Raw genomic sequence first — 15,442 nt, 5'->3', positions numbered from 1 at the left:
GATGTATTAGCGACTGGGCGAGTCTCGCTCTGACAATTCAAACTACAAGAACAGTTCAACTTAATGAAAGACTTGGACACCGTTGGTTTTGACGGACACAGATTCACCGCACGAGCATTGCGCTCACCTGCTCTGTGGCTTTTTTAGTGATTTATGACTGCACGTTCCAAGTGTATTTATGGTAATACGCGTTACTTGATTGGGTTCAGTTTGGGCTACTTCTGCAAAGGGGTGTCGGGTGTTTTACTCTGTTCTCGGAGTTAGTGCATGCGTAATTACTCGTCTGCACCCCGCTGATTACCTCTCACATTTGACTCTTAACAATGGTCGCTGAAGGTCACGTTTTAGTGCGACGCACTTATTTAAGTAATATGCATCTGTTCTTTTGCAACCGTGACTTGATTTACAGATAACTTTTACATCTGAAGTAATTAAACCGAGACAGCAGGGGATGTTATTCACTCATGTGTTTTGACCAGCAGAGTCGTTTTAGTCCACTTTATAGGAAAGACAAACCGGACTATGACTTGGTCAAAACTTTGCTCTGCGCTCCTGCGGATGATCCAGTGAAAAGTGTCAAATCCTACCGGATAGTTTAATCGTGCCAAGCTGAGGATGTTAGAAAGTCCGTCAAAGAACGGCGGCATCAGAATGCTCGTGCCCCCGGCTTCGAACGACGACAGGCGGGTAGAGTTTGTGGCTCTCGCCGCTGTTCACACGGAGAGAAGCGAACCGTCCAGCCCGGAGCGCGGACACGCGTCTCACCGCACGGGTCTGCTGGGCACCCCGCTGCCCGGGCGGCCTGGATTCCGGGCCAACACCCCTCCTTCAAACAAACGCTTCAGAAAGTTTCAAAACTGCATGTACAACGTGCTGGAAAGACCAAGAGGATGGGCTTTCATCTACCATGCGTTCATGTAAGTGTGCCGTCATCGTCATCGTTTGTTTTTACTGTGGTGAGTGACCAAATGAAGCGTATGTCAAAACTCAACATTTGGCTTTTTATCAGCTAAAAACTTTATAAAGATTAATAAAGTCAGTGAGCGAAGCCACGTGCTGCGAGATAGGCGACATTACACTAGTTTCCAATCATGTGTTTTGATCAGTGTACGGCAGCAGTCATTTGATGTATTTACCAATTAACCAGGCAGAGTTGCTTATGCGGTAGTTAGCAGAGTTACATGTCATTCATCATCACAACACGGGGTCTCCTGTTTAATTCCCCTCCTCTGTGTCTGATTAAATCATCAGGAGGACCCTGGATAAAGTGAATTTGAAAGTGAAAAATAACAGTGTTCTCACTGTAAGTGTGGTTAAAAACTTTATTGAGACTGAACTTTTTTGTTGCAGTATTTTTATGAACAAGTGAAGTAAATAATGTCTTAGTAAAAAAAACACTTGAATTCATTCTGAATGAATAATTACATGATGGCTTTTTAACCATGTGAAGAATAATCTTGCACTAAACATACTCAAACTGAAGCAACTGTAGAAAGTATTCTGTCACTGATGCTTAACCCCAAGTTGCTCCCGTAGCTGTGTATGAATGGGTATGAGTGTTAGTTAGTCCTGATGGACAGGTGGCACCTTGCACGGTAGCCCCTGCCATCAGTGAATGAACGGGTGTGAATGACATGTAGTGTTAAAGCGCTTTGAGTGGTCGGAAGCCTAGAAAACCGCAAAACAAGTACAGTCCATTTACCATTCAAAGTACCCGTGTGCCATATGCTCTATAATGTATACAACATGTAAACACTGGAAAAGTACAAGCTCACTGGTAGCTTCCTGGGCTGTTCCAAACAGCCCAGGAATAACATGCAGCACGTATTTGTCCAAACCAAACTGTTCTGAATTGTCATTTGGTTGAATGTGCACCCGTGTCAGATTTAAATGTAACCTCTTTAACAACTTAATCGAAACACTTGGTAGTGTTGAAAAAAGTCAAAGTTCCCTCCGTGATTATTTCCAGTTTTGTAAGAGTGTCTGTGTATGTCGCTGTCTTTTCAAGTGAAGCCCAGGACAGTTATGCCACAGCAGCTGTCCTCCAGTTGCTCCTGGCAGTGGACAGAACATTATGTGTGGGAGCTCTTTTGGACCGGGTCGTGCTTTCACCGTCATTGTTTAGAAAAGAGCAGCAGTCTTCCTGCCAATGCCATCATGTGTTTAGAACGGGGAAAGCCCACTGCAGAACATCTCATACGTGTTCTCGTCATATAACGTTGGCACATTAGTGAGTGCGGATCAGCAAAGGCTAGTCTCGCGCTGCCCTTCAGCTCTTTCACTTCTCTCTATTTACTTCTGCCTTTTCCGTTCCCATGGGACTGCAAACATGTCTTTGCACTCACAACAGACAGAAGTAACATGTTTGTTTCTGTGTGTTTCTCATTAAGAGCCATGTCCTTTGCAGGGTAGTAGCGGGTGACATTCTCCCTGATGTTACTGGGCGTCAGAGTGGATGGCAGCCATGCCATTATTGTTATTTCTCTGTCAGAGAGGCAGGGCAGGCCCTTCTGAGGTGCCCAGATCATGTTTCAGATGCCACGGCCTCAAAGACGGAGCTGGACTGACTTTGGAAGCGAGCCACCTCTGTGATGTCCTGTTTTATGTTGCCGCTGTCTTAACAGATTGCAAAATGTACCTAAATATATTTAAAAAAATCCTTCCACTTTGACATGATGTGTGTTGAGTGCACATATGTCTAGCAGAGTGCATCATTCCCATGATACAGCATCATCCTGAGCCGTGCACTTGTTTTGATTAATTACATGTGAGGCGCTCGCCGTGCTGAGAGCTGTACCATGCGTGGGGAAAATGAATTGTACCGTGAAGCTCAATTAAGGCGGCGTTGATCTATTGTACGTAATTAAATTAAGCCGTACACTGCTGTGTGTAGGGCGCTTTGCTAACTTCCACTGAACCTTTAATTGGTCCTGCATTGTAATGGGGGACGCTGAAACAGATGCGTTGCCTCCAGAGAGCCTCTCGTCACAGGTGTGTGTTGGAGCGGGAATGGGGAAAGGGGTGAAGTAGCTCTCCACTGTAATGTCTCTCCATGGGCACCCATTCATTTCCCACCACACTCCTCACCCCTCCTTGTTTTCGGTCACAGCTGCACACAAGATGCATCCTCATAGAGACAGATTTCCCCTCTAGATAAATATCTTGTGTAACTTTAACATCCTGCCCTCTAAACGGCTCAGGTTGCACTATTGTAAACTGTTTTACATCTGTATTTCAACTGGCTGCTGTGGAAGAGACACTTCTTAACAGCTGTATGCTAATTCAGTTTCTCCTCTCCTCTCCCCTCCTTTCCTGGAAAATTGGCATTAGTTAGATGAACAGACTCAACTAAAAAAACTAAGAAAGAAAGGGATGGAGGAATTCTAAGGTTGCGGTAACTTGTTAAAAGAGACAATAGTGTTCCTGGAAACCTCTGTGAATAAGAATTTCTCCTTTCACCAACCCGGTCCGTTGCTGAGACGACAGTGCAGGTTCTTGCGTTTGCCGAGGCTCTGGTTCAAATGGTGCGCTAAATGCTAAGTGTCTTGTTATGGTCCCTTCGCTCACTCACGGTAAAATAACTCTTTGTCACCTTTGAATCGCTTCTTTTTGCTACACCTGCTTGTAAAACTTCCCAAACCTTCCCTATGAGCTTGGCAGATGAGCGACTACATTCAGAGGGATCGGTTTCAGTGTTTCCCCTCACCTTTGACCTCTAACCCATTTCCACCATTGGCAGTGCCACATATAGACCATCACATGTTTTTGCCCGTAATAATTCATCCCAGCAGCAGGTCCTTTGGGGCCGTGGAACTCCAGTGTGCCAGACTACCAGTCCCCAACCAGGTCCCACTGCATTGTGCCAACTAATGCTAGTACTGTGGAAACCCAACAAGCCATGTCATCTCTTGATCTTGGCTGTCACACTCCATCTTAGTAACCCCAGCCTGAAATGTTCAGTAATAGTCCATGTGGACGGACAGGAAAATGAAGACCCAGCACTGATCAGCCAGAGTGATTGATGGTTCTAAGGAGGGTGAAAATATACCGGTCATGTATTATTTAGAGTTTTTAGACTTGACCTCGGGCATCAGTATTAGTGAGGTGGAGAGAAATGTCTTCACAAGTCGTTGTTTTATGAGGAGCTCTGTTCTGACCCTCCTGCCAGTTTAATTGAGTTTTTGAGAAACTAGTGCTTTCGAGGGCTTTGTCGCTTGGACGTAAACATATGGCATTTTTGATGACGTGCTAAAATGGTTAATTCTGATGTTTTTCTAAGGAAACCTGCGTTACAAAATAAAGGTGCAGAAAGCGTAGCGTCAAGTGTTCATGGAGCTTTACCCAAACCAGGGACAAGAAGTGAGGATATCTTCAGCCTCCGCTGCTTCGGTTTTGGTCATTCTCTTTTAAATTTGTCTCTTGCAACTTCAACACTAAACCACTTTAAGGTGTCTTTCTTGCAAGCTGCACATGTGGTTGTAAACTCACACAAATACACATCACTGCAGTAATTGAATGAATGAGAGACCACTTTAATGCGTGCAAATCTTGTTGCAGCTTTTGATAACGCGTTATTTATGCCTGGAAAGAAATTATCATTAATCTGACAGGGAAGCGGAAAGCAACTTCTTTTTTTTCCTCCGTGCCTTTGATCTGAACAGTAGCTTCACAAAGTAATCTTCTCATGAATCTTTGCCAGATGAAGCCTTCTGTCTCCATGACGTGTGGGAATCCCTTCACTTTAACCTTGTAGGGCACGAGCACCAGTGATGGTTTCTGTTCATGAGAGCTTGAGCCTAAAGCCACATTATTTATAGATGTGGAGGGAGATACCCACAACAGGACTCGCATCCTAATGTTCCCCGTAACCTTTCTACTGATGGTTTGAGTGATCTGCCGAAAATACAGTTTGAAATATCTACTGTATCTGGCCGTGGTTCATTCTTCATGCATCCTTGTGCTCACGGTGCTGCACACAGAATGCAGCTTGCAAGCTTTACATAAAAGGTGAATTGCCTTTTTGACATTATGAAACTCATTTGGCCCAGGCAGCTTGTTTATTGAATGTGTTCCCTCTATCCTTGCAGTTTTCCCTCCATCTGAACCCGGTCTAAGTCAGCTAATCTACTTTCTCACCTCGGTCATGCAAACAGTCTGGTCTGCTTTTCCAGGATTTCAACCACGCGACACAAAACCCACTGAAATCCCTCGCTTAGGCATCCTCCCGAAAACCACTGACGCATTTGGTGTTGAAGTTTTTCAATTATTGATGATCTAAGTAGCGTCCGAAAATAGCTTTTTGTTTTGTTGTTTGTTTGCCTTTTTCAGTCAGCGCATGAATGTGTTTTTATTGATGACTAAGAAGGAAGGGTGGAGTGGAGCGGGAGGTGGCACCATAAAACGGTGAAGGGTGAAAGCCACTCGGCACATTGTGCGGGGGTTTTAACCTGCTCAGGACTGCAGATTAGATGCTTGTTGTTCAATTACCGTGGCTGTTTTTTTTTATCTGTTCACCTCAGCAGGTTGTGTAAATTCTGCTCCATTAAGAATCCTTTATGGCACAAATGCCTTTGCTCACTCTCTCTCTCTCCTCCTGAGTGGGAATATAATCTCTCATTTGTTTAATTGACTTCCCCTCCCTCACTGCCACTCTATCTCTTTCCCTCTCTTACTCTCAGTCCTGATTGGCTGCTCATGTCTTCTCTTAAAAGGGCTCTGTGTGTGTGTGTCTGTGTGTGTGAGAGAGGTATGATCAGCTATGCCTTGAAAATGTGGAGGATTAAAACATAAAAAATGGATACATAGGTAATAATGGTCACATGCATAAATTACAAGTTAGTAAAGTATTTAGAGTCTTAGGGACACACCAGTAGTGCAGTACCCTGCTAATTCTTCTTCAATAGAGCATCTTTGGCCTTTGATTTGACTAAAGGAGGAACCAACGTCTACTCAAGCTGATAAGGAGATTAAGTCCAGAGTGAGAAGATGATTTTGTCTGTGCTCTTGACATTTTACACATCATTTTGGATACCAGACACAAGGTCATTTTTGAGTCAAGATATGTTGATGTCTTGGTGCTGCTGCTTCCTGTGAGGACAACAGTTCATCAGGGACATAATAAAATGTATAAAAGATAAAAGTTGTTTAATTAAAAGGTGAACGTCTTGTATATGTCTTGGGGTCTTTCCCCCACTTTCACACCCGGCTTGTGTGATTGTCACAGTCCAGCTGAATGTCTCATATCATGTCACGTGTCCTGACGTCTGCTTTAACCACCTTGCCTGCCCTGCTGTGGCTTTCTTTTTCCATCGGGTGGCTTGCTTCCTGCCAACACCACAGTGTGCCACAGAGGACAAACAGAAGAAGGAGGAAGGAGTAGGAGGGAGCTTGATTTTTGCTAAGGATGAATGATAAACATGATAATGTGATACTCTATCGATCCCTGTCGGAAAATTCTCTTTCCGCTTGTGCCCTACCGCAACAGCAGCCCCGAAGCTGGAAGGGATCTAGTGTCTTGCTCAAGGGCACTGCAGCAGGGCAGATGTTTGCTAATGGGGATTGAAAGGTAGTCTCTTTAAAGGATATGTCAGGAGCGTGCGGTATGTCCAGAAACGGTAAAAAAAAACATCTGTTTCTGAGGTGTTGATGGCCTCGTCGTCCTGCAAAGGAGGGAAGTGCTTATAAAAGGGCAAATGATTCATGTGTGCATGTGGGAGAAGGTTAGGAGAGGGCAATAGGAGTAAGATGGAGAGAGAGGAGAGTCGAGGTTAGTTGGTGTATTAATTTCTCCTTTCGGGGCAAAATATGTCTCCCTGGAGAGGGGACTGTCTGTCCTGGGATGGCCGATCAGGCATCAGGTTTCCCCCCAATATCCAGTCCTGCTCTCTCTGCTCACGTTCAGACAGGAAAAGGACATGCACACGTATATCCACACACACACACACAGCATTATCATGATGTTGTTTATTTACTTGACAGTGCAGAACAAATATAAAAGGCTGAAGGTGAAACATGTAAAAACACACTCAGCAGAGACCCTGAGCCACAGACAATGGTCTTGTTTCATTCTCCTGCAGATGGGGGATCAGCAGCGGGGTTGACACCATCTAATCTGCAGTAATCTGTGATTATATAATGTTATTGTCGCTGAAGCGGGCCGGGAATACTGTGGCATGTGCTCGTGAGGGTCAAAGGGAAATGCCAAGAGTTTATTTTGACTAGGCAAGACCCTCTAAACATCAGATCTACTTTCACTACCAGAAAAATCCAGAAGCAGTGTCCCAGCTCCCTTGCACTGTGTATCTTTTTATTACATCTCTCTGTCTCTCTGCAATATATAGCATCTGCGATTTATGCAGAGGTGGCGATTCTGCTCAAGTAGATGCACAACAGGAGCTGCAAATACTGACAAATTGTTGTGTCATTTTGTTGTAGCAGTCATTCATTTAAACAAAATACCGTTGGTGGGGGATTTTAGTAAGTATTTTGGGATCTTTGCCAGGTCAGGAGACCATATTGTTCAAACTACACGTTCCTCTTAGCTGCTGACACATTTCCGTGTACACAGTGATGCTGAGCAGGTGGGATAACTTCAGTTTTAGGATACAAATAAACAACTACTGCAAACATTTGTGCTGCAATACGTTGCATGCGGTTGGGATGATTTGTTTCTGTGACAGAAGTTCTCACAACACCAAAATGTCAGAGCCTGTTTTCAGAAATGTTGGTTCTAATTCATACATTTTTTTAACAGAAATGTTCTTTGACAATCAAGATGAACGAAACGGGTTGAAACCAGATTTCCATACAGGGAGACAAATACACATGCAAAAAAATATTTTCACATCATTAATGTTAAAACATGTTACCAGCTGCCCAACCAGCTCTCAAAAGAGAGACTAAGCTAAACAACAGGCTCCATTTATTCACTCAAAAGTTGTAAAAATGGCAGAAAAGAGTAAACAGTATCCTCACTCATCTGCTAATTAAGTGAGATTTTTTTTAGGCATAGTTTTTCTTCACTTTCTGTCCAAAATCAGTGCGTTTGCAACATAACGGTGCAAAGACATCGTCAGACAAGATTTCACTGCACGCCTTCCATCCTGATTTGTTTTGATTGATCAACATTACCTTCCCTCTATTTTCTAACTGCAACATTTCATCAGACACCTCTCTGTCCGGCTGATCTGTGAGCTTTCTCTTGAAACACTTTACTGCGCTGCCACCGATCGGGTTCTCACACTGCCCTGCTTTAAATCAATGTTACAGTGGACTGTCGAAACCCTGCAGCCCAGCTGTTAGGGAAAACAAGACAATTAGGACTCGGGGTGACAACAGACGGCCCTGCCAGTAAAGTCTGACTATCTTGTGACTGGAAATGTATTGTGTCACAAGCCATTGGAAGGCTACTATTTAACATCGCCCTCTGTAAACGCTCCTCTATTTAATCCTACAATTCCAGAGAACTGTAAACTGCACACTGTCACCATCTGCACAGTAAACATCCCCGGCAGTATCCATGCAACATTAGGAGGATTTTCTCCAGCGTCCAGAATCAGTTGAGATGATCCGCGTCCACCGGTCACTTTTATTTTCAATGATAAAAAGTATCAGGGCTTGAATGAATAGGGTAAGCAGGATGTGTGTGTTCATCAAGGTGTTTGTTAGTGAGTAAGAGACGAAGAGGACTTAGGAAACAGGGTCTGTGTGTCGCCAGTGGCTGCGAAGACCAAAAGGGCCATGCAGAAATAAATCAATAGCTCTAGCCTTGCCATTATCTTTCAGCAGCACACTTAAGACCTGACCCTAATGGAAGTCTGCACCTGCACACCGCCGATTATAAGCAGATGCTGAATAATGTGGAAACTAACTGTATAGGCGCTGATAAGGAATTACCATGTTAGTTTATACATATGTGGGAAAGCCCGCTTCTTGTCTCATTCACTGGTCTACATGACAATGACTCTGAGGCATTAAAGGATATGCGATGATGAATCGAAAGGTGACAAGTTGAGCTACGGATGCAGGAAGCTGATAGAAATCTAAATACTGTATATTTAGAAGCCTCTAGAGACAATATCAAGTTTCAGAAAGTTGTAATGCAAAACATTTTTTGTCAGTAGCAGTGATATAAGCAATATGGATGAAATCCTCGACCAGGATGTGTGTTATTTCATATCTTCTACATGATATATATTGTGGTATGGTTAACTTTATGGAAAATCGATTGAGAAATTGTCCGTCTGCTTTTAGCCAGACCAGCAAATAAAGTACCCGACAAATAAACTGTACTTCATTACATTGATGCAAACATCTGAAAAATCCTTCAATGTCATAAATTAGTCCTGCTCATCGATCTACCCACAATGGCCGAATACGCCGAGACGTGCTAAATGGAGAGCTTTGGGATTAGTGTTATGGCAAAATCTCTAACAGTAGACACATTAATATGGTCCCCTGGTATATGTATATGATTACATCGCTCAGCCCCAGTTTTTTTTGTATATTTAAGCTGTTGTAAAATGTTACGATATAAGCTTGAAAGCTATATAAAAGTGCATGTCTCTGCAGAGGCTGGCCAGTCTCTCTGACGTGTTTAGGTCCAAACAACTTCTTTACATCACACTGCGTCTCTTGGGCTTGTTATTTTTCTGGTGTTTGATTTTATTCTCTGCCCCAGTGTTTGTAACTTTACCCCATCCGGCACGTGAGGGCTCTGCATATAGTTTTCAGGATGAGGAGGCTGCATGACTGTGCAGGCATACCTGATTTGTATTGCCTAATTGCATCCTCAGGTTTTTCAATATACCTTTGTCAAGAGCTGCTTTACATCTTACTTGCAGTTTGGAGCAAACCTTGTTCTTTCTTTCTCTCTCCCGGTTCTCTTCCTGCTCTTTCTGCTTGTTGTCTGTCTCTGTCTCTTGTCTCTCTAGATCCTGGGATAGCCTCGGTCTCTGTGTCTTTCCCCTGTTGTCCCTGCCTGGCTGCACCAGCATGCAAGGCCCATCTTAAGTGTTGTTAAGATCATTTTAATTTATAACGGCAGTCACTATAAACATGTGAGGAAGCAGCACCATGGAGACGGAGCTCAAACAAAATCACAATGTGGGATCGTATTAATAAGGTCCGCCTCGACTGCAGAAAGCGCTTTGCAATGTGTGTATACATATACGTGTGTGTGTGTGTGTGTGTGTGTGTGTGTGTGTGTCTGTATGTATGTCATTGCTCATATGGCTGAGTGTGCATGCTGTCAGGTAAGGTCTTGATTGGCGTGCGCACATTTGCAAAATGTGTGTGCATTCATGCATGTGTAGGTTTATGGAGATTGTGTGTGTGTGTGTAAATGCCTGGCCAGTTGCATCGTGGGCAGAGCATAAACAATAATCAAATGTTAACGACGGAGCCATAATTATTCTTGCTTTGAGATTGTTTTTGTCTGCGCTCTGTCCCCATCTCCTCCTCCTCCTCCTCCTCCTCCTCCTCCTCTTCCTCTGGAGGCCTTATGCGCACCATTAATTTCCTCTCTTCCGGTGTGACGGTTACTTTTCAGTTCCTTTTACTGTAATCTGCTTCTCTGATCTGTTTCCTCCGTATATTTACACCAGAACGTCTCTTAGCTTCATCTGTTCCTCTGTTTTATACCTTGTCTTTCCTTCTGGTTCTTCTTTCTCCTTCTGTTCCACTACCTTTATTTGTTCTCCTCATCTTTATCCTGGTTGCTCACTACATGAAGTTAACAGGCTTCACTATAAGGAGTGGAGGAGGGGGAGACACTTTGTCCAAAAGTCATCCTGTCCCCCATATCCCCTACATCTGCTGCTGCTTGTGTTGCAGCTCTGGCCTCACATCTCACTAATACACTCCCTTTTTACAACAGATATTGGTGATGAAAAGGTTTCAGTCGATGTCAAAACATGTTTTTTTGTTGAAAATACTAAATATAGTTCAGCTAAGTATGAAATACAAATATAAACATAAACCTGCCACATCAAACTGTCCTCATTTTTGTATGTTATGATGTCATGCAGGAGTTCTGCCTGACTTTTAGATTGTTTCTTTTTTACTCCCTTTGCAAAACAACCAGCTGCTAACGCTGCTCCATACACACACACACACACAGTATGTGTGTGTGTGTGTGTGTGTGTGTGTGTGTGTGTCTCGGTGGGCCCTGTAGTCTTCTCTTGGCCCCGAGATTAAAGCAATGTCAGCAAGTGTGTGATGAGACCTCACAGACGATACCTCATCTCTTGCTCTTTTCCATTCTGGCTCTCCTCGTTTCACTGTCCCCCTCGTCTGTCCAATACATTATTCAACCACTTCTTTCTGTCTCTTGTCCTCCATTTCCATTATCTCTGTCTGTGTCTGACTGATACTCACTCCATGTGCTCATTGCTACTTTTGTCTTCACCCCCCCTTCCTCCTATTTCTACCGATACATCTACTACCTTAATACTGTATATCCTTTCCCCCTCTCTCTTCCTCTGTCTCTTCTTAACACTCTCTCTCTCTCTCTCTCTCTCTCTCTCTCTCTCTCTCTCTCTCTATTTGCTAAATATCACCGCTCAATCAATCATTCTAGCCCCCGGCTGCCAGACCTTGTGGTGTCCCGTGACGTCCGAACAACGTCCTGTGTCCCAGAGTGCTCCTTAGACAAGGCCAAAAAAACTGAAAGAAGCAGTAAGGAAGACATTCTGTTACTGTACAATCAAGTAGGGGTGTAATGATTAGGGCTAAGTATCCTTTCAAAAATGATGATGCCAGTGCCAATACCAGTACCTTTAAAGTGATACAGATGCTAATAGAGTACTTCATGATACCTATCACGTGAATAAAAGCTGTGTGTGTGTCCCACTGGCTAGCAAATCACCGCAGCATATAACGCCGTCCCAAGCGTAATGCCAGATAAAAGCTTGCCGCATCCAGGAGGAGAGCGCATGTACCGAACTATGACCAAGTCCTGTAATGTCGCTTACGAGTGAAAATAATGTGCGTTTACACCTGCGGGTTTGTTAGTAAAGAGCTTTGTCCACGCTGAAATTTGATCAAATCACTGTTTTACAATCGGCAAGTCATTTAACAAATACCATAAATACATCTCAATGACACTTACATGACTGATCACAGAGTTGGTGACAGCAAGTTGGCTTCCTTACCTTTCTGACTTACAGGTGCCAACTGTGTCTGAACAGGCCTTTTCCCCGGCCGCACTAAAACACATAGCTGCCGTTTTTGCGATTTATCCACTCAGGCGTGAGAAATTAACAGTTTAGTGTTGATAGGAGGCAAACAAAGAGATAAATTCTTTTAAATATTTAAATAATCAGCTTTGTTTGGCGATGTTTGCACAGTGTCTAAAACCGCATTACAGATGCTGGAATTGGGGGCTGCATAGGACAAACTTTGGAACAACTTTGCCCTTTGTTTTTTCGGCCCACCCTGGAAAACACTTTTGCTCTTAAAGGTGGTTGAACACTTTGTACAAACGAGTTCTTTTTAAAGCAGACTCTGGCCTTTAGTGTGGAAGTAGTCTATAATAATGAGTCAAGTGAGAGACCGGATGGACAGTAGAGAGAATAGCAAGAAGAAGATCTAAGATGTCTGGGCAGAGAGAGAGAGATCAGGAGGTACGAGGAGATTCAGCAGAGGGATGAATAATTCAGAAGAGTGTTATCTCTTCTTCCTCTCCCTGGCTTGTCAACTAATTGGTAATGAGTTAAAGAGGGAAGAGGGTGTGTCTAAGAGGCCCACAAGTGGTCCATTCTGATCCTGGCTCTGCTTAAGCTACACTAAAGAAAGGAGGAGGAGGAGGAGGAGGAGGAGGAGGAGGAGGAGGAGAGGACACAGGGAGGAGAAAGGAGAGAAGTTAGGGTGAGAATAGAAAAGTGAGTGTAAGACAGGAAAAAATGTAACAACAGTGATTTGAGTGGAGTAAATGGGTCAAAGGTACACTATCTCTATGTAATTCAGTCATAATCTCACACACTTAATCAGTTGTTGTGATACCAGTATCTTGAAAGCACATGTTGATGTCTCCAGTCTCGTGTGGTAGGCACTGAGTTATGTTTGAGTATCCAATTCAGTAACACGAAGTAAGGACTTGTTATGAGGAGAGAAAGTGTAAACTTAACGAAAACTCTTCATCCTGCTTCATGCTTTGATTTTTCCGCAAGGGCATGTGTGTCAGAGGGGAATGAAATAAAACGACACTGCTCATAGATGAGATATTTATGACCCAAAATGTAGGCAAACAGAAGGCCATGTCCAAGCTTTGAAAACGTACTTCCTCTGCTATATATAGTAAGTGAACAGAGGTTAACAGAGTGATATAGTTGTGCAGTTTGCGTTTGATAAAAACATTGCTACGTGTTAGCTGTAAGCGGATGCAGCCGTACATCAGGAGCAGTACCCTTTACCCTACAACATTTTTTTTATCTGTGCTCTTTTGCACACTGTTTTAGATGTTGTGCAATGTACAAGGAATAAAACCAGCTCCCCAACCTTAATCTCTTAATATTGGCCAACAGGTTATAAGTAGTCAGGGCTCAGCCCAGACCTAGGGTGGTCCGGGGGAAGATATTTTCCCATTTACGACAACTATATGCAATTTTTTCAAGTGGCTTGAAAAAATTGTACGTCTTTTGGGGAAAACACGATACTTGCCATCCTGTAGAGCTTACATCCTACTTTGCATCTAATAGTTCTTTAACTGTCTTCATCATTCTGAAACCATAACACAACAAATGCGTGCAAAAATGGTCTGATGTTACTATCTTTAAGTTACATAACATACATAGGTAGGGTAGGAATTTGGCGTACACAGAATTACTAATCTTGAAACTTATTTTTTGTAATACTGTGTTAGAGTAGAGTTCACAGAATGAATGTTTATCTGACAATTGTGCTTCGTTTGAATCTAAATCTCATCAGAATCTGGACTGCTCTAATGCAAATCAAGGATCCGCACCAATTCCAAGTTAATTCAATTCAATTTATTTGATTAATGTGGTCTTCAATACTCTGAATTTTAATATTAGGACAATAGAACAACATATAACGACACATGACTGAAGGTATTTTAAAAGCCTAAAAGATTCGGGGCTTTTGAGAAAACAACTGGTTGTGCTGTAGGTGGGGGTGTTTTCAGGGGTAGTGGGTGATGTAAGCCTTTCTCACGTGGCTCTGGACTCTGTTTTATAAATACACATAACATAAAGACACTGACAGTTACACAAAGACACGCAGGGACAGACACTCAAACAGTTAGTCTGACAGGGAGGGATAGCATGCAGCATAGACACCGGACTGAGGAGTAACACAGTGCAGCCCCTCCATGTGACGTGACCTGGGTACCAGCGTTTGACTGTAATCACAGCAGAGATAACGTCAACGGACAGATAACGAGGCACAGAAGACACCACTCCTATAGCTACTGCGTATCTGTCCCATACCAACTGACGGTTCAGCATCAAAGAAGGAGCTCCAGCTTTAGGGTCATGGGGTCGTTGCATTGGTTACCAACAACAGAGGGGTAGTACTGCAGAGATGGTTTGCAAGTACAATGTTCGCTGTCCTCGGGGAACAAATTAAGACTTTTGCTGCGCATGTAGCCTTGTTTACTTGCTGTTGGTCAACACAAGCCATTAAGATGAAGTATTTTTCCAGTGAACACAAGAGAGTCAGACTGTTTAGGTGTTAATAGTTAATGTTTGTGTAGCAGTTAGATGAAGGCACAGATCACTGAGGATCTTTTGACTGAATGTTAAACTGCCTGGCCAATATATCAGTAGATATTCACTGTCCTTGTGGTCTGGGACGTGTGCCATTCGGACGTTTATGATTTTACGGAACCTGTTCTCTATCAAATGCAAAAAAATACGTTTAAAAAAGCGGTCGCACTACAGTGATTTTTAAACATTTAAATTCCGATATTGATATCCATTATCGGTCAGTCCTTATTGTCCACTGTCTCAAACAAAACTGTCTTTTGAGAATGACCTTAAAATATGTGGCATTTTAACATGTGTTGGCCAGAGAGCGTTTAGTAAATGCCCTCAAACCTCGGTATTAGTAACAGTGGCCTTAACATTACCACAACCATTGTTTCTCTGTAAATCATGTCAGCCCCTGGAGATCCTCTGACCACCAGGGTTGTGCGTGACCTGGGCTCACTTTCTCACACCCCTTGCCTCAAACTGGTGATCCCAATCCCATTAACCCCGAGTTGAAATGTTACAGTCACCGCTTTCTCTTTGTTGTTTCTCAATCCTTGAGAGACGCCCCTGACCCTCTGCAATCCATCACTGGAGATCCCCGCTGCTACGGTAACAAGATTAGACCTGCAGAGTAATGATGATTGGCTTGAAGTTCAGGTGTGGCTCTGGTCAAGGAGGGAGGGGGGGGGAAACCCACCCCCATCGGGGTGGGTTTCACTTCCAATGAACCT

General features: G+C 43.4%; 1 protein-coding gene across 1 annotated transcript in view; it reads left to right on the top strand.

The window, feature by feature from the left end:
• The window catches only part of kcnq4 (potassium voltage-gated channel subfamily Q member 4), a 39,952-nt gene continuing 24,510 nt past the window's right edge, over positions 1–15,442 (top strand). Inside the window, exon 1 of the mRNA XM_031854069.1 lies at positions 1–917. Within this exon, the coding sequence (XP_031709929.1) occupies positions 616–917 (302 nt within the window). The 5' untranslated portion in view covers positions 1–615. The remainder of the gene's footprint in view (positions 918–15,442) is intronic.

The sequence above is a fragment of the Anarrhichthys ocellatus genome, unplaced genomic scaffold, assembly GCF_004355925.1.
Source record: "Anarrhichthys ocellatus isolate YVR2014 unplaced genomic scaffold, GSC_Weel_1.0 scaffold14, whole genome shotgun sequence".
Taxonomy (NCBI): Eukaryota; Metazoa; Chordata; class Actinopteri; order Perciformes; family Anarhichadidae; genus Anarrhichthys; species Anarrhichthys ocellatus.
Note: the sequence above shows the minus strand (reverse complement) of the source record. Positions and strands in the feature narration are given on the sequence as shown.